Source organism: Myotis daubentonii, chromosome X (genome assembly GCF_963259705.1).
Source record: "Myotis daubentonii chromosome X, mMyoDau2.1, whole genome shotgun sequence".
NCBI lineage: Eukaryota > Metazoa > Chordata > Mammalia > Chiroptera > Vespertilionidae > Myotis > Myotis daubentonii.
Window position 1 is genome coordinate 106,162,808 of NC_081861.1, and position 26,703 is coordinate 106,189,510.

A 26,703-nucleotide genomic window follows, 5' to 3' on the forward strand; every position below is an offset into this window, starting at 1 on the left:
ACATCTACTTTCCACATAATCCTATAACACAGTGGTTCTCAACCTTCCTAATGCTGCGACCCTTTAATACAGTTCCTCATGTTGTGGTGACCCCCAACCATAAAATTATTTTCTTTGTTATTTCATAACTGTAATTTTGCTACTGTTATGAATCCTAATGTAAATATCTGATATGCAGGATGTATTTTCATTGTTACAAATCAAACATAATTAAAGCATAGTGATTAATCACAAAATAATATGTAATTATATATGTGTTTTCCAATGGTCTTAGGCAACCCCTGTGAAAAGGTCATTCGACCCCCCAAAAGGGTCGCGACCCACAGGTTGAGAACCACTGCTATAACAGAATTGACCTGTTTCTACAACTGTAGAAAGGATGCTCTTTTCTCCAATCTCCAATAACATTTTTCACTTCCTCCTTAGCACTATTCTGATGTCTTTAATGTTTACGTATTTTCTTTTTCTTCATATATTGTTAGAATTTATTTATTTAATTTCTTTATCTTTTAAAATTGCTTCTAATTTTAATCTTTTTAATTAAATTAATTAAAGTGACATTGTTTAATAAAATTTTATAGGTTGCAAGTTTACAATTCTATGTCCGTATATTGTATTGTGTGCCCACCACCCAAAGTTAAATCCTCTTCCTTCACCACATATTTGATCCCCTTTACCTTTACTCCCCAATCTTTCCCTCTGGTAACCACCCTACTATTGTTAGTGTCTATGAGTTTTTGTTTGTTGTTTTCCTTGTTTGTTCATTTTTTGCTTTCAGTTTTTTATCCCAGATATGATTGAATCACACAGTCTTTTTACTTTTTCTCTCTGGCTTATTTTTAATTAGTAAGAATATATCATAATATCTTCATCAAATTTGAGGGTGTTTTTTCTTTAAGGATAATACTGGCTTCATAGAAGGAGCTTTGAAGTGTTCCTTCCTCTTGAATTTTTTGGAATAGTCTGAGGAAGATAGGTTTTATTTTTTCTTTGACTGTTTGATAAAACTCCCTGTGAAGCTGTCTGGTCCAGGGCTTTTGTTTGTTGAAAGTTTTTTGATTACTGATTCAATTTCCTCCATAGTTATCGGCTTATTCAGATTTTTTTATTCCTCCTGGTTGAGTTTTGGAAAGTCTTATTTTTCTAGGAATATGTCCATTTCTTCTAGGTTGACCAGTTTGTTGGAGTAGAGTCGCTCATAATATTTTTTTTTATGTTTCTTTGTGTTTCTGTGGGGTCTGTTGTTATTTTGCCTCTTTCGTTTCTGATTTTGTTTATTTGGGTCCTCTCTCTTTGCTTCTTGGTGAACCTGGCTAGAGGTCCATCAATCTTGTTTATTCTTTCAAAGAACCAGCTCTTGGTTTCATTAATCTTTTGTATTTTTTTGGGGGGGGGGGTCTCGTCATTTATTTCCACTCTGATCTTTATTATTTCCTTTCTTCTGCTCACTCTGAGCTTTTCTTGTTGCTCTCTTTATAATCCTTCAAGTTGCAGAGTTAGATGGTTTATTACCAGTTTTTCTTGTTTTTTTTTTTTTTTTTTTTTTTTTTTTTTAAGGTAGGCCTGTAATGCTATGAACTTCCCTCTCAGGACTGCTTTCACTGTGGCCCAAAGATTTTGGATTGTTGTGTTTTCATTGTTGTTTTTTTCCAGGATGTTTTCTATTTCTTCTCTGATCTCTTTGGTAACCCAATCATTATTTAATACCATGCTATTTAGCCTCCAAGTGTTTTAATTTTTGTGATTGTTTTTATTATAGTTTATTTCTAATATTATGCCATTGTGATCTGAGAAGATGCTTGATATGATTTCAATCTTCTTGAATTTGGGGAGACTTTGCCTGTGTCCCAATATGTGGTCCATCTTTGAAAATTTCCGATGTGTGCATGAAAAGAATGCATATTCTGTTGTTTTGGGGTGGAATGTTCTAAAGATGTCAATTAAGTCCATCTGGTTTAGTGAGTCATTCAGAATTGCTGTTTCTTTGGTAATTTTATGTCTAGAGGATTTATCCAGTGATGTTAATGTGGTATTAAAGTCTCCTACTAGGATTGTATTCCTGTCAATCTCATCCCTAATATCTTCCAGAAGTTTTTTTTTTTAATGTATTTCGGTGCTCCTGCATTGGGTGCATGTATGTTCACCAGAGTTACATCTTCTTGTTTTATCAATCTCTTGAGAATTATGAAGTGGCCTTCCTAATTTCTTGTTATGGCCTTCAGTTTGAGGTCTCTTTTGTCAGATATAGGTATTGCTACCCCAGCTTTTTTTCATTTCCATTTGCCTGATATGTTTTCATCCCTTCACTTTCAGTCTGTGTGAGTCCCTTGTTCTGATGTGGGTCTCCTATAAACAGCAAATATATGGGCCATGTTTTCTTATTTATTCAGTCACTCGATGTCTTTTGGTTGGAGCATTTAATCCATTTACGTTTAATGTTATTATTGATAGGTGCTTGTTTGTAGCCATTTCTGTATTTTATGACTGTGTTCTTTACTCCTTTTCTATTTCTTCTTTTTACAGCATTCCCTTTAGCATTTCTTGCATTGCTGGCTTGGTAGTGATAAATTCCCTTAGTTGTTGTTGTTTTTTTGTTGTTGTTTTTTTTTTGTGTGTGTGTGTTTTGTCTGCGTAACTCCTGATTTTTGCCTTCAATTTTGATTGATAGTCATGCTGGATATAGTATTCTTGGATCAGTCATTTGCTTTGCATCACTTTGTATACTTCATACCATTCCCTTCTAGCTTGGTGTGTTTCTGTTGAGAAATCTTCTGATAGTCTGATGGGGGATTATTTGTAGGTAACTCTCTGTCTCTCTCTTGCAGCTTTTAAGATTCTCTCTTTGTCATCAACATTTGCCATTATAATTATGACATGTCTTGGTGTAGGTCTTTTGGGATTCATTTTGCTTGGGATTCTCTGTACTTGTGTGACTTTTTTCCCCCCTACATCAGGGAAGTTTTCTGTCATTATTTCTTCAAATAAATTCTCTAATCCTTGCTGCTCTTCTTGTCCTTCTGGCACCCCTATTATATGTATGTTACTTCGTTTCATGTTGTCCCAAAGCTCCCTTAGGCTCTCGTCCTGCTTTTTAATTTTTTTCTCTAGTTGGTGTTCATATTGGGCTTGTTTCTCTACCTTATGATCTAACTCATTAATTTGGTCCTCTGCTTCTTCTAGTCTACTGTTGAAACCTTCCATAGTGTTTTTGAGTGTAGCTATATCACTTTTGATTTCTTCCTGATTTTTACATAGGTTACCAATTTTCTCATCCATCCTGTTTATGAACTGTATGACCATTACTCTGAATTCCTTTTCTTTTGTATTGCATACCTCTGTTTCACTTATTTCCTTTCTTAGTTATTCCTATTTTTCTTTCTTCTGAGGATTTTTTCATTTTCTCCCCATTCTAACTATCACCAGGAGGTCCCAATGCTGAATTGTGGGGGCCTGAGCCATGTGCAATGGGAGCATTGTGCCACCCGAGTGTCACTGAAGAGCTCCAACACCAAGACGTGTGGCCGCCATGAGTCAGTGGGAGCCATGCATGCCAAGAATCAGAGTCACCAGCGCTCAGTGTGGCCTCATGTGCACACCTATAATCAGTGACCTTGCATGTGCCACTCTGAAAAAAAGTCTCTGCGATGTGCGCTGAAAATCAGAGTCCCCTAGCATGAGCGAGGAGTCAGAGTGCCCATGTGCACATGCTGAGAATCAAGTATAGGAGTCTCTGTCACTTGGTGTGGCCTCTCGCTGAGAATCAGGGTCCCTGTGTGCACATATGTTAAGAATTTGAGTCACTGGCGCTTAGTGTGTGTGCACTGAGAATCAGGGATCCCATGCACATGCAGTGAGAAACAGAGTCCTTGCATGTGCGTGCTGAGAGTCAAGTCACTGGTGCTCAGTGCTGCCTCTCGTGTGGAGAGTCAGGGTCCCTGGTCTGCTTGGGGAGCTTGGTTGCACAGCCGCCCTGTGTAGGTGGGAGGCCCACTCCTGTGCCGTGGTAAACAGACTCCCATGTGCACACGCCCAGAGTCAAAGTCAGGTAGCTCACCAGTCCTGTGTCGGTGGGAGGCCCACTCTTGTGCTGCAGGAAACAGACACCTGTGTGCACGCGCCCAGAGTCAAAGTTAAGTTGTATAGCCACCCTGTGTCAGCAGGAGGCCTGCTAGTACAGTTCCTATGCCGCTGCAGCAGGCCATAGGGGAGGGAGTTGGGCTCTGTGACTCACAGAAGTCTTGGTGTTCATGGGTCTGCAGCTGTGGTCACAGGTCTTTGTCCTGAGTGGCTGTAGGGTCCCAGTTTGTGTCTGAGACCAGATTGGAGGTGGTGAGGCTAGAATCCTAGTCACAAGCAGTTCTGTTCTCAAGATGGCGTGGTTTCTGTGCCCGTGCTTACCACCCTGGAGTGTTTGTGGTGGCAGCGGGTCTTTGCAAACTAAGACAGCCCCCCAGAAGACCTGCAGGATCTGTTCCTAGCTCACACACACACACACACACACACACACACACACACACACACACACACCACATCCACACACTCCTCTATCATTCCCTCACTCTCTCACACATTCTCCCTCCCTGCCTTCTTGCCAGTCACCATCTTGAAGTCAATTCTTTTTGCCCATTTTTAATAGGATTGTTTGTCTTGCTGGTGCTGAGTTGTATAAGTTGTTTATATGATTTAGAAATTAACCTCATATCAGATGTATCATTTATAAATACATTCTCCCATACAGTGGGTTCCATTTTCATTTTGTTGATGAATTCATTTGCTGTGCAGAAGTTTTTCAGTTTGATGTAGTTCCATTTGTTTATATTTTCCTTTAATTTCCTTGCCCTAGGAGAAATATCAGTAAAAAATATTACTACACAAATGTGAGAGATTTTATTGTCTATGTTTTTTTCTAGGGCTTTTATGGTTTTGCGACTAACATTTAAATCATGTAATGATTTTGCATTTATTCTTGTGCATAGTATAATTTGCTTGTCTAGTTTTAGTTTTTTGCGTGCACCTATCTAACTTTCCCAACACCGTTTATTGAATAGACTCTTTTTTACTTCATTGTACTTTTTTGCACACTTTGTCAAATATTAATTGACCAGATGGATGTCAGTTGATTTCTGGGCCCTCTGTTCTGTTTCATTGATTTACTTGCCTTTTCTAGTGCCAGTATCATGATGTTTTAATTACGGTAGCTTTCTAATATAGTTTCATATCCGATATTGTGATCTCTCTAACTTTGTTCTTCTTCCTCAGGATTGCTGACGCTAATTGTGGTCTATTTTGGTTCCATTTAAATTTTTAGAGTATTTGATCTGTACAAAATGCCATAGGAATCATGTTGAGTTTATAGTTGGCTTTGGGTTGTATGGACATTTTAATGTCGTCATCCAATCCATGCACATGGAATATGCTTCCACTTATTTGTGTCTTCCTCAGATACTTTCTCTAATGTTCTATAGTTTTCTGAGTACATGTCTTTTACCTCCTTGGTTAACTTTATTCTTGGGTAACTTATTTTTTGTTGGTTGCAATAATAAATGGGATTGTTTCCTTAGTTGCTCTTTCTGATAGTTCATTATTGGTATATAAAAATGCCTTAAATTTCTGGATATTAACTTTGTATCCTGCTACTTTTCCAAATTCATTTATCAGATTTAGGTGTTTATTTTTTTTTATTTGTGTGTGTGTGTGTGTGTGTGTGTGTGTGTGTGTGTGTGTAGTCATTAGGGTTTTCTATGTACAATATTAAGTCATCTGTGAATAATGACATTTTTACTTCTTCCAATTAATATGGATGCCTATTATTTCTTCTAATCAGATCATTGTGGTTAGGACTTCAGTTACTATGTTGAATAAGAGTGGTGAAAGCAGACATTCCTGTCTTGTTCCTAATCTTTAGGGAAACAATTTTAGTTTTTGCCCATTGAGTATGATATTGGCTGTAGGTTTTTCGTGTATTTCCTGTAATATGTCGAGGTATCACAACTCAATTCCCACTTTACTGAGAGTTTTTATCATAAATAGGTGCTATATTTTTCTTTCTTAAAATATTTTTCCCTTTATTGAATAAGATATTACAAATGTGACCTTATCCCCCCACCAATGTCCCCTCATCGGCCCAATCCTGCCCTCACCCTCACTCCCTGTTGTCCACATCCATCACTTATGCTTATATGCATGCATACAAGTCCTTTGGTTGATCTTACCCCCTTACCCCCACCCTCCCCTGCCTTCCCTCTGAGTTTTGAGTATCTGATCGATGCTTCTCTGTCTCTACATCTGCTTTTGTTCATCGGTTTGTGTTGTTCATTATAATCCACAAATGAGTGAGAGCACGTGATATTTATCTTTCTCTGACTGACTTATTTCACTTAGCATAATTCTCTCCAGCTCCATCCATGCTATTGTAAATGGTAGGGGTTCCTTCCTTTTTAAAGCTGCATAGTATTCCATTGTGTAGATGTGCCAAAGTTTTTTAATCCACTCATCTGCTGATGGGCACTTAAGCTGATTCCAAATCTTAGCTATTGTAAATTGAGCTGCTATGAACATAGGGGTGCATATATCCTTTCTGATTGGTGTTTCTGATTTCTTGGGATATATTCCAAGAAGTGGGATCACTGGGTCAAATGGGAGTTCCATTTTTAGTTTTTTGAGGAAACTCCATACTGTTCTCCACAGTGGCTGCACCAGTTTGCATTCCCACCAGCAGTGAATGAGGGTTGCTTTTTCTTCGCATCCTCACCAACATTTGTCATTTGTTGATTTGTTGATGATAGCCATTCTGACATGTGTGAGATGGTACCTCATTGTCATTTTGATTTGCATCTCTCAGATGATTAGTGACTTTGAGCATGTTTTCATATGTCTCTCAGCCTTATGTATGTCCTCTTTCAAAAAATGTCTATTTAGGTCCATTGCCCGTTTTTTATTGGGTTATTTATCTTCCTTTTGCTAAGTTGTATGAGTTCCTTATAAATGTTGGAGATTAAACCTTCAACGGAGATATCATTGGCAAATATGTACTTCCATGCAGTGTCGAACAGGAGTGGTGAAAGTGGGCATCCCTGTCTGGTTCCTGTTCTTAAGAGAAATGGTTTTCGTTTTTGCCCATTGAGTATGATGTTGGCTGTAGGTTTGTCATATAAGGCTTTTACTATGTTGAGGTATGTTCCCTCTATTACCACTTTGCTGAGCGTTTTTATCAGAAAAGAGTGTTGGACTTTGTCAAACACCTTTTCTACATTAATTTATATAATTATGTGATTTTGGTCTCTTTGTTTATGTGATATATCACATTTATTGATTTGCAGATATTGTACCAGCCTTGCATTCCTGGAATAAATCCCACTTGATCATGGTGTATGATCTTTCTAATGTAATGCTGGATCCGGTTTGCTAGAATTTTGTTGAGGATTTTAGCATCTATGTTCATCAGGGATATTGGCCTGTAATTCTCTTTCTTTTTGGTGTCTTTATCTGGTTTTTGGATTAGGATAATGCTGGCTTCATAGAAAGAGCTTGGAAGTGTACCTTCCTCTTGAAATTGTTGGAATAGTCTGAGAAGGATTGGCTTTAGTTCTTCCTTGAATGTTCGGTAAAACTCCCCTGTGAAGCCATCTGGTCCACGGCTTTTGTTTGTTGGAAACTTTTTGATTACTGTTTCAATTTAATCAGTAGTGATTGGCTTATTCAGGTTTTTTTATTCTTCCTGATTGAGTTTTGGAAGCTTGTATTTTTCTAGGAATGTGTCCATTTCGTCGAGGTTGTCCATTTTGTTGGAGTAGAGTTGTTCATAGTATTTTTTGATGATCCTTTGTATATCAGTAGGATCAGTTGTTACTTCACCTCTTTCATATCTGATTTTGTTTATTTGGGTCCTCTCTGTTTCTTGGTGAACCTGGTGAGAGGTTCATCAATCTTGTTAATCCTTTCAAAGAACCAGCTCTTGGTTTCATTGATTTTTTGCATTGTTTTATTGCTCTCTTTCTAACTCTGAGTTGTAGGTTTAGATCATTTATTACCAGTTTTTCTTGTTTTTTGAAGTAGGCCTGTAGATCTACGAACTTCCCTCCTAGGACTGCTTTCATTGTGTCCCATAGATTTTGGATTGTTGTGCTTTCATTGTCATTTGTTTCCAGGATGTTTTTATTTCTTCTTTGATCTCTCTAGTAACCCAGTCATTGCTCAATAGCATGCTATTTAGCCTCCAAGTGTTTGATTATTTTTCATTGTTTTTATTGGAGTTAATTTCTACTTTCATGCCATTATGATCTGAGAAGATGTTTTTTATGATTGCTATCCTCTTGAATTTGAAGAGACTTTCCCTGTGTCCTAATATATGGCCTATCTTTGAAAATGTCCCATGTGCACTGGAGAAGAATGTATATTCTGTAGCTTTGGGGTGAAATGTTCTGAATATGTCAATTAAGTCCATCTGATCTAGTGAGTCATTTAGGATTGCTATTTCTTTGATGATTTTTTGTTTAGAACATTTATCCAGTGGTGTCAGTGGAGTATTAAAGTCCCCTACTATGACTGTATTGCTATTGATCTCTCCCTTGATATCTTCCAGAGGTTGTTTTATGTATTTGGGTGCTCCTGTATTGGGTGAATATATCTTTACCAGAGTTATATCTTCTTGTTGAATTGCTCCCTTTAGTATTATGTTGTGGCCTTCCTTATCTTTTGTTATGGCCTTTACTTTAAGGTCTATTTTGTCAGATATAAGTATTGCAACCCCAGCTTTTTTCTCATTTCCGTGTGCCTGAAAAATTCTTTTTCCATCCCTTCACTCTCAGTCTGTTTGAATCCTTTGTTCTCAGGTGGGTCTCTTGCGACAGCAAATATATGGTTCATGTTTTCTTATCCATTCAGCTACCTTGTGTCTTTTGATTGGAGCATTTAATCCATTTACATTTAATGCTATTATTGAAAAGTACTTTTTTGTGGTCATTTTTATTATTAATGTTTGTGTTTCTTCTTGTCTTTCTGCTTCTTCGTTTTACAGAAGTCCCTTTAGCATTTCTTTCATTGCTGGATTGGTGGTAATAAACTCTCTTAGCCCTTTTTTGTCCAAAAAGCTCCTGATTCCACCTTCAATTTTGAAAGATAGCCATGCTGGGTATAGTATTCTTGGATTCATTCCCTTGCTTTGCATCACTTTGTATATTTCATTCCATTACCATCTTGCCTGGTGTGCTTCTGTTGAGAAGTCAGCTGATATTCTGATATTCTTGTACGTAACTTTCTGTCTCTCTCTGGCAGCCTTTGTCAGAGAGATTAAGATTCTTCCTTTGTCATTGGTGTTTGCCAATTTAATTATGATGTGTCTTGGTGTTGGTCTTTGCGGTTCATCTTGTTTGGCACTCTATGTGCTTCTTGGACTTGTGTAGTTTTTTTCCTGCCAGTATCAGGGAAGTTTTCTGTCATTATTTCTTCAAACAGGTTTTCTATTCCTTGCTTCTCCTCCTCTCCTTCTGGTACCCCTATTAAGCAAATATTGTTTCCTTTGCGTTGTCCCTTGCTTTTTAAGTTTTTTTTTCCAGTTGCTCCTGTGTTTGTGTGTTTTTTCCTACCTTGTCTTCTAATTCGCTGATGCGGTCCTCAGCCTCTTCTAGTCTGCTGTTTAAGCCTTCCATTGTGTTCTTTATTGCAGCTATGTAGTTCTTCATTCCCTCTTGGTTCCTTTTCATGTTGGTGACATTCTCATTCAGCTCCTTATAATTATCATTGAGTTGCTTGTATTTGTCATCCAGCCATTTGAGCATCCTTATAACCATTACTCTGAATTCTTTCTCTGATAAGTTAGTAGCCTCAATTTCACTTAAGTCCCTTTCTGGTGATTCCTATTTTTCTTTCCTTTGTGGATTGCTTTTTTGTCTTCCCATGTTTTGCTGTAATGTTTTAATTGTAGTTCCATTTGCTTTGCTACCCAGTTTCTTTAGGGAATGGTGCTACTGCTGTGACCTCTCAGGTCTCCTGGGCTTGGTAGTCTAGTGTAGCTCCCTATTTGAGCTATTTGGGTTTTCTTGATGTAGGCCTGCGAGCTGGAAAGGCACAACTGTGGTATCTAGAAGTCAGCAGCTGTGGAGGGGGTGTTCCAATTTTTGCTGTCTTATGCTCTTGGTTGAAATCACGCGTGCCCATTGGGGACTCACAGTGGCACCCAGGAGTCGTCTTTGGGGTGGTGGGGCTCAGGAAACCTGCATTCTGGCAAAGCGTGACTGTGGTGTCAAGAGTTCTGTAGTTGTGGGGTGGGCAGACTCAGCTGTTGCTGCTGCCTCCATGATTGGATACACGGGATCTCAGTGGCAGCTCACAAGGCACCTGTGGTGTGTTTGCCAGCACAGTGTACTTACACACTCTGAAGGGCCCTGGCACTGAAGCCACTGGATTGCAGTGTCTGTGGGCAGGTGTCCCAGAAGAGAGAATTCAGCGTTTCTGCAGCCCAGAAGTGCACCTCTGTTTGTTTAAGTGTGTGACCAGCAGGGCTTGCAGGGGAGCCCCAGGGCTGCCTGTGGAGCGGTGGTCTTGGGAGACCTGCAGGCTGGAAAAGCATGCAACTGTAGTGTCCAGAGTTCTGCAGCTGTGGGGTGGGGAAACTCAGTTTTTGCTGATGCACCTGTGGTGGATAGGCTGGTGTTCCCAGTGGCAGCAAACAGGAGCACCTGCTGTGAGTTTGCTAGTGCAGGTGCACTGAAGCAATCTGAAGGGCCCTTTCAAGCTTAATGGAGGTGTCTTTGGGCCGGTATCCAGGATGGGTGAATTCAGAATTTCTACTGCCCAGGGGAGTGCGTCCCTATGAGTCCAAGATCGGACCCAGCAGAGGCTCCCTGCGGCTTTCCAAAGTGCCCTGTGGATAGATGGGCTCAGGGGGAGTGAGCAACTGTGGCAGTCTAGTTTGCCAATGCTGAGCTCTGAGGCACTCTGAAGGGCCCTTGCGCTGAAGGGCCCTGGCGCTGAAATTGCGCAGCTGGGTATTTGTGGGCAGTTATTCAGGTAGAAGGGATTCAGAATTTCTACTGGGGGGCAGTGCGCCTGTGTCTGTACAAAATCACACCCAGCTGAGGCTCACAGTGACTCCTAAGAGAAGTCTATGGAGTCGTGTGCCTAGGAGACCTGCATGCTGGAGAGGGGCAAATGCGATGTTGGAGGTCATCTGCTGAGGTGGGGGAGGCTGCACTTACTGCTGCTGGGGGGCGCAGTGCTCCTTTGGTGGTGGAGATCCCAGGGTCTGCGAGTCTGTGGGTCTGGCTACAGGATTTTGGCTGGAGTTGCTGCTGGGTCACGGGCGGGCAGTATCCCAGGCCTGTCTGGGTGGTGGTGCTGATGAGTTCCTAGAAGAGGCCACTCTCCCCTTTAAGATGGTGTGGGCTCTGTGCCCGAGTCCCACAGTCTGGGGAGTGACGCAGCGGTGGTAGTCTCTCCCTGTCCCAGAGAGCCTGGTCTGCCAGCCTCTGCTGCTTCTGCCAGATTTAACTGTCCCTCACTCACTCACACACACACCACACACATCCACTCACTCTTCTTTCATCCCTACACTCACTCACTTCCTATCCCTCACCTCCCTCCTGCCAGCCACCATTTTTTTTCTTCTACACTGGGAGCTATATTTTTCAAATGCCTTTTTCTGAATCAATTGATAGCATCATGTGATTTTTATATTTCGTTTAGCTTATGTGATGTATCACATTTATTGATTTGTGAATATTGTACCAAACTTGCATCACTGGAATAAATCTCACTTGGTCATTGTGTATGATCTTTTTAATGGTATTGCTGGATCATATTTGTAATATTTTTTGAAGTTCTTAGCATCTACATTTATTAGTGTTATTTGCCTGTAGTTTTGTTTCCTTGTAATGTATTTATCTGATTTTGGAATTAGGATAATGCTGGCCTCATAAAAAGAACATGAAAGTTGGCTTTCTTCTAGAATTTTTTGGAATAGCTTGAGAAGAATAGGTGGTAGTTCTTTGAATATTTTGTAAAAATTTTCCATCTGATTCAGTTCTTTTGTTTGTGAGGGCTTCTTCTTCTTCTCCTTCTCCTCCTCCTCCTCCTCCTCCTCCTCCTCCTCCTCCTCCTCCTCCTCCTCCTCCTCCTCCTCCTCCTCCTCCTCCTCCTCCTCCTCCTTCTTCTTCTTCTTCTTCTTCTTCTTCTTCTTCTTCTTCTTCTTCTTTTACTACTGCTTCAATTTCATTTGTTGTTATTGGTCTATTCAGTTTTCTGATTCTTCCTGATTCAGTTTGTATGTTTCTAGTAATCTTTCCATTTTGCCCAGGTTGTCCAATTTGTTGGCATATGGTTGTTCATAGCATTTTCTTATAATCCTTTCTCTTTTTCTGGTGTTAGTTGTTACTTCACTGAGTTCATTTCTGATTTTATTTACTTGGGTCCTCTCTCTTTGTTTCTTGATGAGTCTGGATAAAGTTTTTTCAATTAATTTATCCTTTCAAAGAAACCACTCTCTGTTTAATTGCTCTTTTGTATAGTCTCCATGGCAGTTATTTCCACTCTCATCTTTATTATTTTCTTCTTTCTATTTACTGTGGGCTATTTTATTTTGTCATTCTTTTTCTAGATCATGCAGGTGTAGGGTTAGCTTGTTTATTTGAGATTCTTCATGCTTCTATAGGTAGGACCATAACACTATTAACATTATTTTCAAGACTGCTTTTGCTGTGTCCCATAAATTTTGGATTTTTGTATGTGCATTATCATTTGTATCAGGTATTTTTTTTATTTCTTCTTTGATCTCAGTGTTAATCCATTCATTTTTAAGTTACATGCCATTTCCCTTCATGTGTTTGAATGTATTTTAGGTATTTTATTGTAGTTCCTTTCTAGTTCCATGCCATTGTGATCTGAGAAACTGCTTTATATGATTTCAATATTGAATAAGCTAAGACTTATATTGTCTCCTAACATCTTGTATATTTTTTAGAATCTTCCATCTGAACTTGCAAATAATGTATATTTTGCTGTATATATGTATAAGCATATATATGTGTGTGTATACATATATATACTAGAAGCCTGATGCACGAAATTTGTGCAAGGGACTCAGCCCTGGCAGATGCGGCAGCTGCCCTCGGCCCTCACAGCCTCGACTTCATCAAGAAGGTCATCTGGAAGGATGTGTGGATGGTCTTTCGACTGCCCGGTCTAATTAGCATATTTTGCTTTTATTATTATACACACATATATACATATATATTCACATTTATATATATATATATATATATATATATATATATATATATATATATATACACATATATATACTAGAGGCCCGGTGCACAAAAATTTGTGCACTCGGGGGAGAGGGGGGTCCCTCAGCTCAGCCTGTGCCCTCTCACAGTCTGGGACCCCTCGAGAGATAATGACATGCTGGCTTAGGCCTGCTCCCGGGTGGCAGAGGGCAGGCCCAATCCCTAGGTGCAGCCCCTGGTCGGGCGCAGAGCAGGGCCGATTGGGGAGTTGGGGCACCACCCCATCATGCACAGAGCAGGGCAGATTGGGAGGTTGTGATGCCACCCTCAGTCACGCTCAGGGTAGGGCCAATTGGGGGGTTGGGGCACCGTCCCCTGTCACACTCAAGGCAGGGTCAATGGGGAGGTTGCGGCGCCACCCCCTGTCACGCACAGAGCAGGGCAGATCAGGGGGTTGGGGCACTGCCCCCATCACACACAGAGCAGGGCCCATCAGAGGGTTGGGGCACCACCCTCTATCACGCACAGAGCAGGGCCAATCAGGGGGTTGGGGCACCGCCACTCTCACATTCAGGGCAGGGCCGATGGGGAGGTTACGGCTCTACCACATCATACACAGAGCAGGGCCCGTGGGGGGGGGGGTTGGGGAGCACCCCCTATCAGGAACAGAGCAGGGCTGCTCAGGGGGTTGGGGCCCCACTCCCTGTCACACACAGAGCCGCAGGGCGATCAGGGGGTTTGGGCGCTGCCCCCTGTCATGCTGATCCCAGTGCCGGGAGGCATATTACCCTTTTACTATATAGGGTAGAGGCCTGGTGCATGGGTGGGGCTGGCTGGTTTGCCCTGAAGGGTGTCCTGGATCAGGGTGGGGGTCCCCACTGGGGTGCCTGGCCAGTCTGGGTGAGGGGCTGAGGGCTGTTTTCAGGCTGGGAGTGACTGAAGTTCCCAACTGCTCCTTTTTTTCTTTTTTTTCTTTTTATTCTGGGCCAGCTTTACCTTGAGGCTTGGCTCCAGCTCTTAGGCCTCCGCTCCTGAAAGTAGGTTTCTGGCCTTTGCTTACAATGTTGCGAATCTGCTGGCTGAAGTCCGGCGGTATTTGTTACAATGTTTCTTAAACTGCCCGCTCAGAGGCCTGCAGCCACAGGCGGGGAACATTGGTTTCCTCCAATTATCCTCCGTCACTGAGGCAAGCAAGCCTCATGTTAGTTTCAAGCTGCCTGGCTGCTGGCTGCCATCTTGGCTGACAGTTAATTTGCATATCTCGCTGATTAGCCAATGAAAAGGGTAGCGGTCGTACACCAATTACCAGGTTTCTCTTTTATTTGTATATATATATATATATATATATATATATATATATATATATATATTCTCTTATATTGGGTGCATATATGTTTATCAAGATTGTGTCCTCCTGTTGGATCAATAACTTTAGTATTATATAGTGACCTTCTTTGTATTGCTACCCAAGCTTTTATTTCATTTCCATTTGCTTGGAATATTATTTCAAATCCTTTACTTGCAGCTTGTGTGAATCTTGTTCTGAGGTGGGTCTCTTGTAGGAAGCATATATATCTGTCATGTTTTCTTATTTATTCTGCTTCCACTATATCTTTTGATTGGAGTATTTAATCCATTTACATTTATGGTTATTATTGACTAGAGGCCCAGTGCACAAAATTCATGCACAGGTAGGATCCCTAAGCCTGGCTGGCAATCAGGGTCAATCGGGGCCTTTCTTCCCTTAGCTGCGTGTTACTGGCTGGGGCCTTCCTTTAGTCTGTGGGCGCTGCCCCCTCGTGGTCAGCACATGTCATAGTGAGTGATCGAACCCCGGTCTCCCAGTCAAACTCCCAAGGGTACACTTTGCATATTAGCCTTTTATATATATAGACTGGAGGCCCAGTGCACTGGGGTGGGGGTCCCTCAGCCTGGCCTGCACCCTGTCACAATCCTGAGAGGTCTTGGGTTGCAAGAGGGATGTCCGACTGCCAGTTTATGCCCAATCCCTGCAGTCGGACATCTAGCAGTCGGGCATCGCTCTCACAATCCGGGAATCTTCGCTCCTAACCACCTGCCTGCTTGCTACTAACCCCCCTCCTGCTTGGTCCTTACCGCCTGCTTGCTCACTCCTTACTGTTCAGCTCACTGCATATATATATACATATATATATACTCGAGGCCCGGTGCACAAAAATTTGAGGGGGGGGGGGGTCCCTCAGCCCGGCCTGTGCCCTCTCGCAGTCTGGGACCCCTCGGGAGATAACGACCTGCTGGCTTAGGCCTGTTCCCGGTGGCAGAGGGCAGGCCCAATCCCTAGGTGCAGCCCCTGGTCGGGCGCAGAGCAGGGCCGATTGGGGAGTTGGGGCACCACCCCATCATGCACAGAGCAGGGCAGATTGGGAGGTTGTGATGCCACCCTCAGTCACGCTCAGGGTAGGGCCAATTGGGGGGTTGGGGCACCGTCCCCTGTCACACTCAAGGCAGGGTCAATGGGGAGGTTGCGGCGCCACCCCCTGTCACGCACAGAGCAGGGCAGATCAGGGGGTTGGGGCACTGCCCCCATCACACACAGAGCAGGGCCCATCAGAGGGTTGGGGCACCACCCTCTATCACGCACAGAGCAGGGCCAATCAGGGGGTTGGGGCACCGCCACTCTCACATTCAGGGCAGGGCCGATGGGGAGGTTACGGCTCTACCACATCATACACAGAGCAGGGCCCGTGGGGGGGGGGGGGTTGGGGAGCACCCCCTATCAGGAACAGAGCAGGGCTGCTCAGGGGGTTGGGGCCCCACTCCCTGTCACACACAGAGCCGCAGGGCGATCAGGGGGTTTGGGCGCTGCCCCCTGTCATGCTGATCCCAGTGCCGGGAGGCATATTACCCTTTTACTATATAGGGTAGAGGCCTGGTGCATGGGTGGGGCTGGCTGGTTTGCCCTGAAGGGTGTCCTGGATCAGGGTGGGGGTCCCCACTGGGGTGCCTGGCCAGTCTGGGTGAGGGGCTGAGGGCTGTTTTCAGGCTGGGAGTGACTGAAGTTCCCAACTGCTCCTTTTTTTCTTTTTTTTCTTTTTATTCTGGGCCAGCTTTACCTTGAGGCTTGGCTCCAGCTCTTAGGCCTCCGCTCCTGAAAGTAGGTTTCTGGCCTTTGCTTACAATGTTGCGAATCTGCTGGCTGAAGTCCGGCGGTATTTGTTACAATGTTTCTTAAACTGCCCGCTCAGAGGCCTGCAGCCACAGGCGGGGAACATTGGTTTCCTCCAATTATCCTCCGTCACTGAGGCAAGCAAGCCTCATGTTAGTTTCAAGCTGCCTGGCTGCTGGCTGCCATCTTGGCTGACAGTTAATTTGCATATCTCGCTGATTAGCCAATGAAAAGGGTAGCGGTCGTACACCAATTACCAGGTTTCTCTTTTATTTGTATATATATATATATATATATATATATATATATATATATATATATATTCTCTTATATTGGGTGCATATATGTTTATCAAGATTGTGTCCTCCTGTTGGATCAATAACTTTAGTATTATATAGTGACCTTCTTTGTATTGCTACCCAAGCTTTTATTTCATTTCCATTTGCTTGGAATATTATTTCAAATCCTTTACTTGCAGCTTGTGTGAATCTTGTTCTGAGGTGGGTCTCTTGTAGGAAGCATATATATCTGTCATGTTTTCTTATTTATTCTGCTTCCACTATATCTTTTGATTGGAGTATTTAATCCATTTACATTTATGGTTATTATTGACTAGAGGCCCAGTGCACAAAATTCATGCACAGGTAGGATCCCTAAGCCTGGCTGGCAATCAGGGTCAATCGGGGCCTTTCTTCCCTTAGCTGCGTGTTACTGGCTGGGGCCTTCCTTTAGTCTGTGGGCGCTGCCCCCTCGTGGTCAGCACATGTCATAGTGAGTGATCGAACCCCGGTCTCCCAGTCAAACTCCCAAGGGTACACTTTGCATATTAGCCTTTTATATATATAGACTGGAGGCCCAGTGCACTGGGGTGGGGGTCCCTCAGCCTGGCCTGCACCCTGTCACAATCCTGAGAGGTCTTGGGTTGCAAGAGGGATGTCCGACTGCCAGTTTATGCCCAATCCCTGCAGTCGGACATCTAGCAGTCGGGCATCGCTCTCACAATCCGGGAATCTTCGCTCCTAACCACCTGCCTGCTTGCTACTAACCCCCCTCCTGCTTGGTCCTTACCGCCTGCTTGCTCACTCCTTACTGTTCAGCTCACTGCATATATATATACATATATATATACTCGAGGCCCGGTGCACAAAAATTTGAGGGGGGGGGGTCCCTCAGCCCGGCCTGTGCCCTCTCGCAGTCTGGGACCCCTCGGGAGATAACGACCTGCTGGCTTAGGCCTGTTCCCGGTGGCAGAGGGCAGGCCCAATCCCTAGGTGCAGCCCCTGGTCGGGCGCAGAGCAGGGCCGATTGGGGAGTTGGGGTGCCGCACCCAGTCACACACAGACCTGCAGGGCGATCAGGGGGTTGGGGAGCTACCCCCTATCAGGCACAGAGAAGGACTCATCACGGGGTTGGGGCACCTTCCCCTGTCACGAACAGAGCAGGGCGGATAGGGAGGTTGTGGCTCCGCCCCCTGTCACACACAGAGCCACTGGGCGATCAGGGGGTTTGGGTGCTGCCCCCTGTCACGCTGATCCTGGTGCTGGGAGCCATATTACCCTTTTACTATATAGGATAGAGGCCTGGGTCATGGGTGGGTGCCGGCTGGTTTGCCCTGAAGGGTGTCCTGGATCAGGGTGGGGGTCCTCACTGGGGTGCCGGGCCAGCCTGGATGAGGGGATGATGGCTGTTTGCAGCTGGTCACACAGCCTTCAGGGTGGGGTTCTCCACTGGGGTGCCTGGCCAGTCTGGGTGAGGGGCTGAGGGCCGTTTTCAGGCTGGCGGGTGACTGAAGCCCCCAACTGCTCCTTTTTTTCTTTTTTTTTATTCTGGGCCAGCTTTAGCTCTGGCTCCAGCTCTGAGGCCTCTGCTGCTGAAAGCAGGTATCTGGTTTGTTTGTGTTCTATAATTGAAACACTGTATCAACTCCAGCTCTGAGATCCCGGGCCAGCTGCAATCAGGTTTCTGGGGTTTTGTTTAGCTTCTATATTTGTAACAATGTTTCAAACTGCAAGCTCAGAGGCCGGCAAGGCAGGCGGGGAACATTGGTTTCCTCTGTCACTGAAGAAAGGAAGCCTCATGCTAGCTTCAAGCTGTCTGGCTGCCAGCCGCCATCTTGGCTGGCAGTTAATTTGCATATCTTGCTGATTAACCATGTTTCTTTTTTATTAGATAGGATATATATCTAATATATATATATTGCTGTGGAAAAAGTCCTAAATTGACATTTTTTTTCTTTTATAACTTTAAAAATATTATTCCATTATCTTCTGGCATCTATCACTCATTTTCTTCCTTATGTCAAGATATAGTTTTGGGTCATGTACCAAAAATATTCACAGAATAATTTATAAAATTTAAAAACCTAATATGTTTTAAAGAACGAAAACTATTTGGAGGTTTAATTACATTTGATCTTCTAATTACCTGATGCAAAGTCCACATCTATGTAAAACAATCGTGCCATAAAATATGGCAAAATCATCCCTTTTCTCTCTATTCCTTGTTTATTTTTTCTAGTGTTCTCCAAATTCAGGTACATGTGAAATTAATCCATTGAAGTGTGTTGAATAAAATACTACAATTTCGATTTATGTTTTATTTCATCTTTAAAATTTGTCTATCTTAATGTATGATTTATATAAACTATATTATTATAGTAGAATATAAATTATACATGAATTGTACTCAAAAGAAAGTGTTGAAAACACTACTTTACACTGTAGAAAGTAAGTGAAAAATAAATGTCAGTGCAATGTCTTTTTCCAAGAATATGAAAGCATTGATTAGTTAGCATGCCAGACTTCCAAACTTAAATTCCCAGGATCACAGTCTATAATATCTTCTAGCTACACTATTGCATTAAAGTGATTTAACACAGATCTTTGAACATTCACAAATCTATGAAGCTTTTTTCCCCCAAGACCATTTAGAGCTGTGATTCTTAACCAGAACTGAGTATCCAAATTAACAGAGAAAAAATGTAAATGCACACTTGATTAAGCACACCCAGAGATTCTGCTTCATGAATACAGTAGTTCTCAAGAATGTTTACATTTTAAAAATTTCTAAGTTAATTCTGACATCAACCTTCAGTTGAGAACAACTGGACTGCATATATTAATTACTCAGTGTCTCCAAAATCTTTCCTAAGTAAGTCAGTAGTTATTTAATGATGAGTATAGACCAGGCTTTGTACTGGTGACTATAGTTTTACTTTGGAAATGAAAATATGTTTGACTCAAACATAAATACATTTGACCAATTTTGCTTCTTTTTTGTTTACTAATTTTGTGGTGTAGAAAAGTAAATTAAAAAAGCTTGGGAGAATACATGTATATAAATATAATATCAAATTAAGGAATTTTCACAACTCACTATCCTTGCTAACTAATAAAAAAGTATTATTTTTAAAATAAATTTTACAATGTATATCCTTAGTAGACAACATAATTATTACCAGATCAAATTGGCACTTTCCAAATGGAACATATCATGGATCAACTTCTTCTGTGTGTAAGAACAATTCAAAATACAGATAAACTGTTACATATGCCACTATCACACATCATTAGTGGTTTGATTTTATGTAAGTACTGAGAAAACTACAAAATGAAGATTTTTTTCAAAACTTATTTAGTGAATGTAGAACATATGTGGGTTTCTTACCATTTTAGACTTTTTCACTGAAAAATTGGAGGTATACTGGTTGGATTTACTGTTCTATGTAATTACATAAAATATTTTATATATTTTAGAATATGTGAAATTAGTGTTTTTATTTATCTTTTGTTCCATTATTTTTGTTGAAGTTTCTGGTAAAAATATACTTTTATTCATATATAACTTGATTTAGAAGAAAAATGTGATATGAATTTTAAGTATACATTTTTAGATAATAGAAATCAGATAATTCATAAAATTTTTGTTTTATTATTGAGAGTGTATTAATAATTACTAATAGTAATTAGTACTATTATCATCCATAGTAAAAATTCAATTAAAGCATTTTCTTTTTTTTAACAGACAGAAAGTAAACATCAAAGCATATGATAATTCCATGCCAAGTAAGAAATTTTAGTCTTTGGAGTTCAATATATTTTAGATTATATTTGAAAATAAATTTATGGATAAATTACTAGTATCTTCCATTCAATATGATAAAGTATAAAATGTCTTGAATTTTTGTTAAAATTTAGGAAAATCATATGTGTGAATGTGTATGTCCATGCTGGTATGTGTATATGTGTAAAATATTTCAGGCCTTGATGTGAGTTTGTACACATTACTTTAAAATATAATATTTAATATGCTCTTCTTCATTATAAAAAAACAAACTTAGTTTCCTAAGGCTCCTTTGTGTTTAAAATTCATTATAACAAAATGAAAAATAGAAAAGGAAAATACAGTTAGAAAGGTGAAAGTGGATGATCCATTTGTTATACAAATACAACTTTAGGAAAGTTCTTCTTAGTAAACTGAGTTTAAATCTATCTTCATTGCTACAATGTTTACCCATTTGTTCTAGTTCTTCCTTCAAGAAATGCATAAAATAAGTCTCTAACTTTGTTATTAAGAGAATAAACACTGGACCCAAAATATCTGTTTGAATTTTAAATCTTATACTCTATGATTTTGATCAAATAATTTAAACTCCCTCAGTGCTTTATTTTTCTGCATCTGTAAAACAGAGGCAATTATAAATTATGTTAGAGGCCTGGTGCACAAAAATTTGTGCACTCAGGAGGGTCTCTCAGCCCGGCCTGTGCCCTCTCGCAGTCTGGGACTCCTCGGGGAATGACTACCTGCTGGCTTAGGCCCGCTCCATGGGGGATTGGGCCTAAGCTGGCAGTCAGACATCCCTCTGGCAACCCGGGAGCCCTCGGGGAATGTCCACTTGTCAGCGGGGAGCAAGCCTAAGCTGCAGTTGGACATCCTTAGCGCTGCCAAGGAGGCAGGAAAGGCTCCCACCACCACCGCTGTACTGACAGCCATCAGCCTGGCTTGTGGCTGAGCAGAGCTCCCCCTTTGGGAGCACACTGACTATCAGGGGGCAGCTCATGCACTGAGCATCTGCCTCCTGGTGGTCAGTGTGTGTCGTAGTGACCAGTCATTCCCAGTAATTCTGCTGTTAGGGTCAATTTGCATATTGCCCTTTTATTATATAGGATTATCTAATACTAAGTGTTGTTTGAAGATTAAATGAGGCGATATGTATAAAGTGCTTAAAACACTGTCTGATACATAGTAAGCACTACTTTAAGATAGCAGTACCACTATTCTATAAATGCTTTATTCTTCTATATAACGTCTCCTTAAATATTGAAAAATAGGGAGCACAGTGTCCTCATCTTCAAAACTGTCCTTAGTTACCTTACCAGTGCTTCTTTCCGCAGAGCTACCCCATAATGTGATCCTCCTGATCACTCTATTTGAGATACCCTAAAATGTGAATATGTTCCTTTAATAAATTGAATTAAATTTATTTGGGCAACAGTAGTTAATAAAATTATATAGGTTTCAAGTACACAATTCTATAATACATCTTCTCTATATTACATTATGTATTCACTGCACAATGTCAAATCTCCTCTTTTGAAAATAGAGTTCACAGAACTGAATGGAGTATTTTGGTCTGTTGCCCTAATTTTTGTGTCTTGGAATAACACTGAGGTCAGAGGAGTGCTGAAATAAACACTTAGATTTAATCAATTGAGATTTTTACTATTTACTTTATGTTCAGCCTTGTGCTAGCTACTATGGGAACTATACAAGTTGTCATATTGTCTGCAACTTAACCAAAAAGACACAAAAGAAGTAAACCAAAATAGAGACTATTATGAAGATGTTTGAAAATAGTGAATCTTCCTCTATTTTCCATTCCTACTGTTGTACTATTTTAACTATTATTTAAATATCTATCTGTAAAATGGGTTTAATCTAGAAAATTAAATAATATGTGGTGATGGAAGAAGATTTGAGGATTAAATGATGTGGTGGGCACACAATGCAATATACAGATGATGTATCATAAAATTGTACACTTGAAAACCATATAATCTTATTAACCATTGTCACCCCAATAAATTTAATTATTTTTTAAATTACAAATGCCATTTTTAAACAGTTATTGCACATAGGGACATAATCTTTTATGGAAAATTCTCATTGAAGTCCCTAATTGATATTCAAAGAAACTACAAACTCCAGAAAGAAAAGGGATATTTTTAGTTATAACTTAGTTTAATTTAAACTATTTCTTACTCATGAATATCTCAGTGTTTATGAAAGTATGCCTGCTAATTGTAAATTATTTATTGCCTTCTCTTATGTTAGTCAGAGAATCAAACAGAAAATTATGGAATCAAGAATGCTTCACTTTAACATTTCCCAAACCACCTCAGCCAGGTAGAAAAAAGAGATCAAGACCTTCAGAATTACAAATCACAGTTCCTGTAAGTACTGAAAAGGGTATTTTAAAACTAAATCTAAGATAATACATTACTTAAATATAGATAAACATATGTAATTTGAAGTTTACTAACTATTGGTGGTAGATATTTTAAAATGTATAATTCTCCATAAATCAGGTCCCCCTCATCTGTTTCAGATCAAACTTTTATTTATATATGGCTCTCCATTTCAACAGCATTCTATAGCTAAAGAAACAGGCAAGCTAGATAATCAAATGTTGCAAATGGTGGGATATCTCAGAAAATTTTTACCAGCTGCAAAAACAAAAATTTTGAAACTTAGAACAGGAGCTGCTCTCTTGATGAGGTTTCAGAGCCTCTCCCTTTACCTTAATCTGTAGCTAAGGATGCTAGATACTGGGAGGATCAAGTTGTTTACTGCTTGTATAAAGTGGAGTTATCAGCAGCCATAAGAAGGACTAGTTAGTTCTCAGAGGTCAATCCATGCTGTTATCAAAAATTTAAAAAAAAAAACATATCCAAAAAGCAGCATTACATCCAATATATTTATTCAAGAGCTATTCATTACATCTGTCGTGATTTATGTGTATGCTTTTCTTTATCATCTTCCTTTAATTACTTATGACCAGTTCATTGACTGGTGATGACTCTACTGAATAGTTGAAAGAATATAAGAAGTAAATGTAAAATTAATCTATGAATCCACTATGACACATGTTGGGTGGGAGGTTAAAAAAAAAAACTACACTGCTGCTACACAAATTAATGTGAATCAAACATTTGTTTTATGCTATGTCTTTGCTTTTGACAATACTTCACAGCGGGGCTCATAGGTTTTTAAGTTGATCAGAGACCTTGAAAGCAGGAGTAGAAATGATGCTTAGCCTGAAGCCTACAGCTATCAAAGAATTGGCATGGCAATCTTGATGGGCATAAACTTATTTATTAACTAACTTGAGGGAAAAAGGTACACAAAATGTTCCAAAAGGTATTTCCCATATTGGGGTCCAAAATGATCCCACTATCAATTGTAAATATAGGCCCTGAAATATCATGGATCATTGTTGATCTGCTTCAATCCCAACATAAATCAATATATGAATAACATTTCTCCTAAAGTAATTTTATTTGCAAAGTAGAGTTAGCTCATATAAACACATATAGGACATTGAAAAAAACACCAAAAATAAGTTTTAAATGGATGGTAAATAAGAAGCCAGACTTATTTGCAATTTTAATATATAATTGTTTTTTATTTCATGAAAAATTTTAAATGAAATTTATTGGGTTGACATTGGTTAATAAAAGTATATAGGTTTCAAGTATACAATTATATGATACATTACCTGTATATTGCACTGTCAAAAATTCTTGTTGTTATTCTAACCAATCTTTTTAGACATATAATAAAAGAAAATTAGAGGAAGTCCATAAGCCAGCTCATCTATGGATGTGGCATTTTTTAAGAAAAACATTCCAAAGGCCATCAAATTACTTCACTCTCAGGAAACAGGCTCCATTTAGACATCCCTGTACTCTTAAAGCCCATCCTGAAAAATTGGAAGATGACAAAAAAATAACATTTAAGAGAAATTCCAAGAAAAATACTCGCCCACATGAGACAATTATAGAATCCAAGGAAACAGGAAATGATAAAAAATCTAAAATAGGAGACAAAGAAGATAAAACTCCATCAAAATCATCACATGAAAGTGAAATATCTAAGAAGTCAAAGTACAAATCTGGAACAAATCCAAAATCCAAAGATTCTCAGACAGTCTTAATGATGCATCCAAAAAATAGTAGAGCTCTCAAAAATTCCAAGGATACAGATATTGAACCCATATGTACAAAAAAGGGTTCTAAGAGCTCAAAGAACAATTCTAATGCCAAATCTGAGGCTTGCTCAAAAAATAGTTCCAATATGGATTTAATGCTATATTTACAGAAGTCTGGCACTGAATCTAAGGAATTTGATATGTGGTTAAAGAATTACTCACAGAATAATTCAAAGAAGTCTTCAAAGAAGGAAGCAAAAATCTCTGATGCTGAATCTTCAGATTCAAAAGGTTCAAAGAAGGATAAAAAAGGTGCAAAGAAAGACAAGAAGAAGAAGAAGAATGCAAAGGATACAGAGTCTACTGATGTGGAATCTGGGTCTGAATTGGAGTCAAAAAAAAGTAAGAAAGAGTCAAAGAAAAGTAAGAAAGCTTCAAAGAAAGATGATAAGAAAAAGGATAGCAAGAAGGAAGCATTGTCAACTGACAATGATCCTGAATCTGAAGGGATTTTAAAAAAGGGTGAAAAAGATGAAAAAATTAATAAGAAAGGGTCAAAGAAAAGTGACAAAAAGAAGTCTCCAATGAAGGCTGAAGAGTCTACTGAAACTGAATCTGATTGGGAATCAAAAAAGGATAAGAAATATACAAAGAAAGCTCAGAAAACTTCAAAGAAAGATCCCAAGAGAAAGGATGCAGTGAAAGACGTAGAATATACTGGTGCTGAATCTAATGTGCCTTTTAAGAAAGACACCAAAAAGCCTGGAATAAGCAAAAGTTCAGATGCTGAATCTGAAGAGTCAATGTATAAAGCTGGGGCTAAAAAGAAAGAAGTTGATGAATCAGATGCAACATCTGCAGAATCAAAGAAGGAAGCACTGGAAACAAAAAGAAGTCTTAAAATGTCACCCAAAAAGACCACGTTTAAAGGAAGAGGAACAAGCACAATTACAGGTAGAGTTCCTCCATCAAGAGAAAGTTCACTACCATCTTTTTGTGAGCCTGTCCAACTATCACCTAAGATCAAACATCTCTGTCAGTGCAAGATGGATCCTCCACAACCAAAACCAAGATATGCTCCTCTGGTATGTTTACTCATTTTATTTTAGAGACACATATTATAAATGAAAGGTATTTTAAAGATTTGAATTCCTATTTTCTCTAAAGAATAGTCTTCTTTTACTAGAATATTGACAAGTTTGGGACTCTCAGGTAAGAAAGACAAAGAATACTTCAAAAACACTAAAAATAGTTGCAAAACCATTGTCAAAAGTTAAGAATAATAGACTGGAGCATAGAGAACTTGTTTGTGATTTGAAAAAATACTTAAAATTAATTGTAAGTGGAGTCACATTGTAAAATTAGTTAACTGGTCTATACTTAAGAAAAAACAAAAATGAAAGTTGACTAAAACTTGTACAGAGGCAGATTTGAGTAAGATATAAATACATTTTCTAGGAAATTGCTGAATATAGTAAAAAACATAACCAATAGCCAGACAGAGCTTGTTGGAACTAAAACATACCAGAATTCAGATAGGCAAAATATTACTTATTTAATCCATAGCTGAACTAAACTTCTTCATGAGACATTATTCTTACCGATGATCAGAAAAAAAGTCAACTTGCAAGAAGTAATTCGATCTCCTCTGGTTTATAAATGTTTCTTTCAAGTTAGCTCAGTCTCTTGGGATAAATATTCTATAAATTTAAATTTTCCATTTCTGCCCACCTCTTTCATCCTCCTTCACCCAAAATCTGTCTGTAAGGTGAAGCTTAAGTAGACATCTCTCTTAGAGCTGCTTCTGAATCCCATGTTGTCCTCCCTTTATACTTTTCTCTGGTCATTGGTTGAGGTGTGGCACATATGCATTATTACAGTGTATCAGCCTGTGTTTCTCTGCTTTCTCACACAGTGTTTTGTTTTGTTTTTGGTCTATTTTCAGTATGGTATGGCTAAATCTGCTAAAATGAGAGAATCTGTAGATGTGGATGGGTCTTGACCTTGAGCTTCTAATTTTAATTTCCTCCTCCCCTTTCTCTACTTCTTCACTGTCTTCCTATTCTTCTTTTTCTTCTTTCTCAAAGACCTTCAATTTTCTCTTCTAATCATGGTGGAATCTCCAT

General features: G+C 39.9%; 1 protein-coding gene across 1 annotated transcript in view; it reads left to right on the forward strand.

Moving 5' to 3' along the window:
* CYLC1 (cylicin 1) overlaps nt 1–26,703 on the forward strand; it is a 123,885-nt gene that overhangs the window by 95,709 nt on the left and 1,473 nt on the right. Inside the window, exons 2-4 of the mRNA XM_059679766.1 lie at nt 20,392–20,432; nt 22,702–22,820; nt 24,199–25,662. Of these exons, the coding sequence (XP_059535749.1) occupies nt 20,392–20,432; nt 22,702–22,820; nt 24,199–25,662 (1,624 nt within the window). The remainder of the gene's footprint in view (nt 1–20,391; nt 20,433–22,701; nt 22,821–24,198; nt 25,663–26,703) is intronic.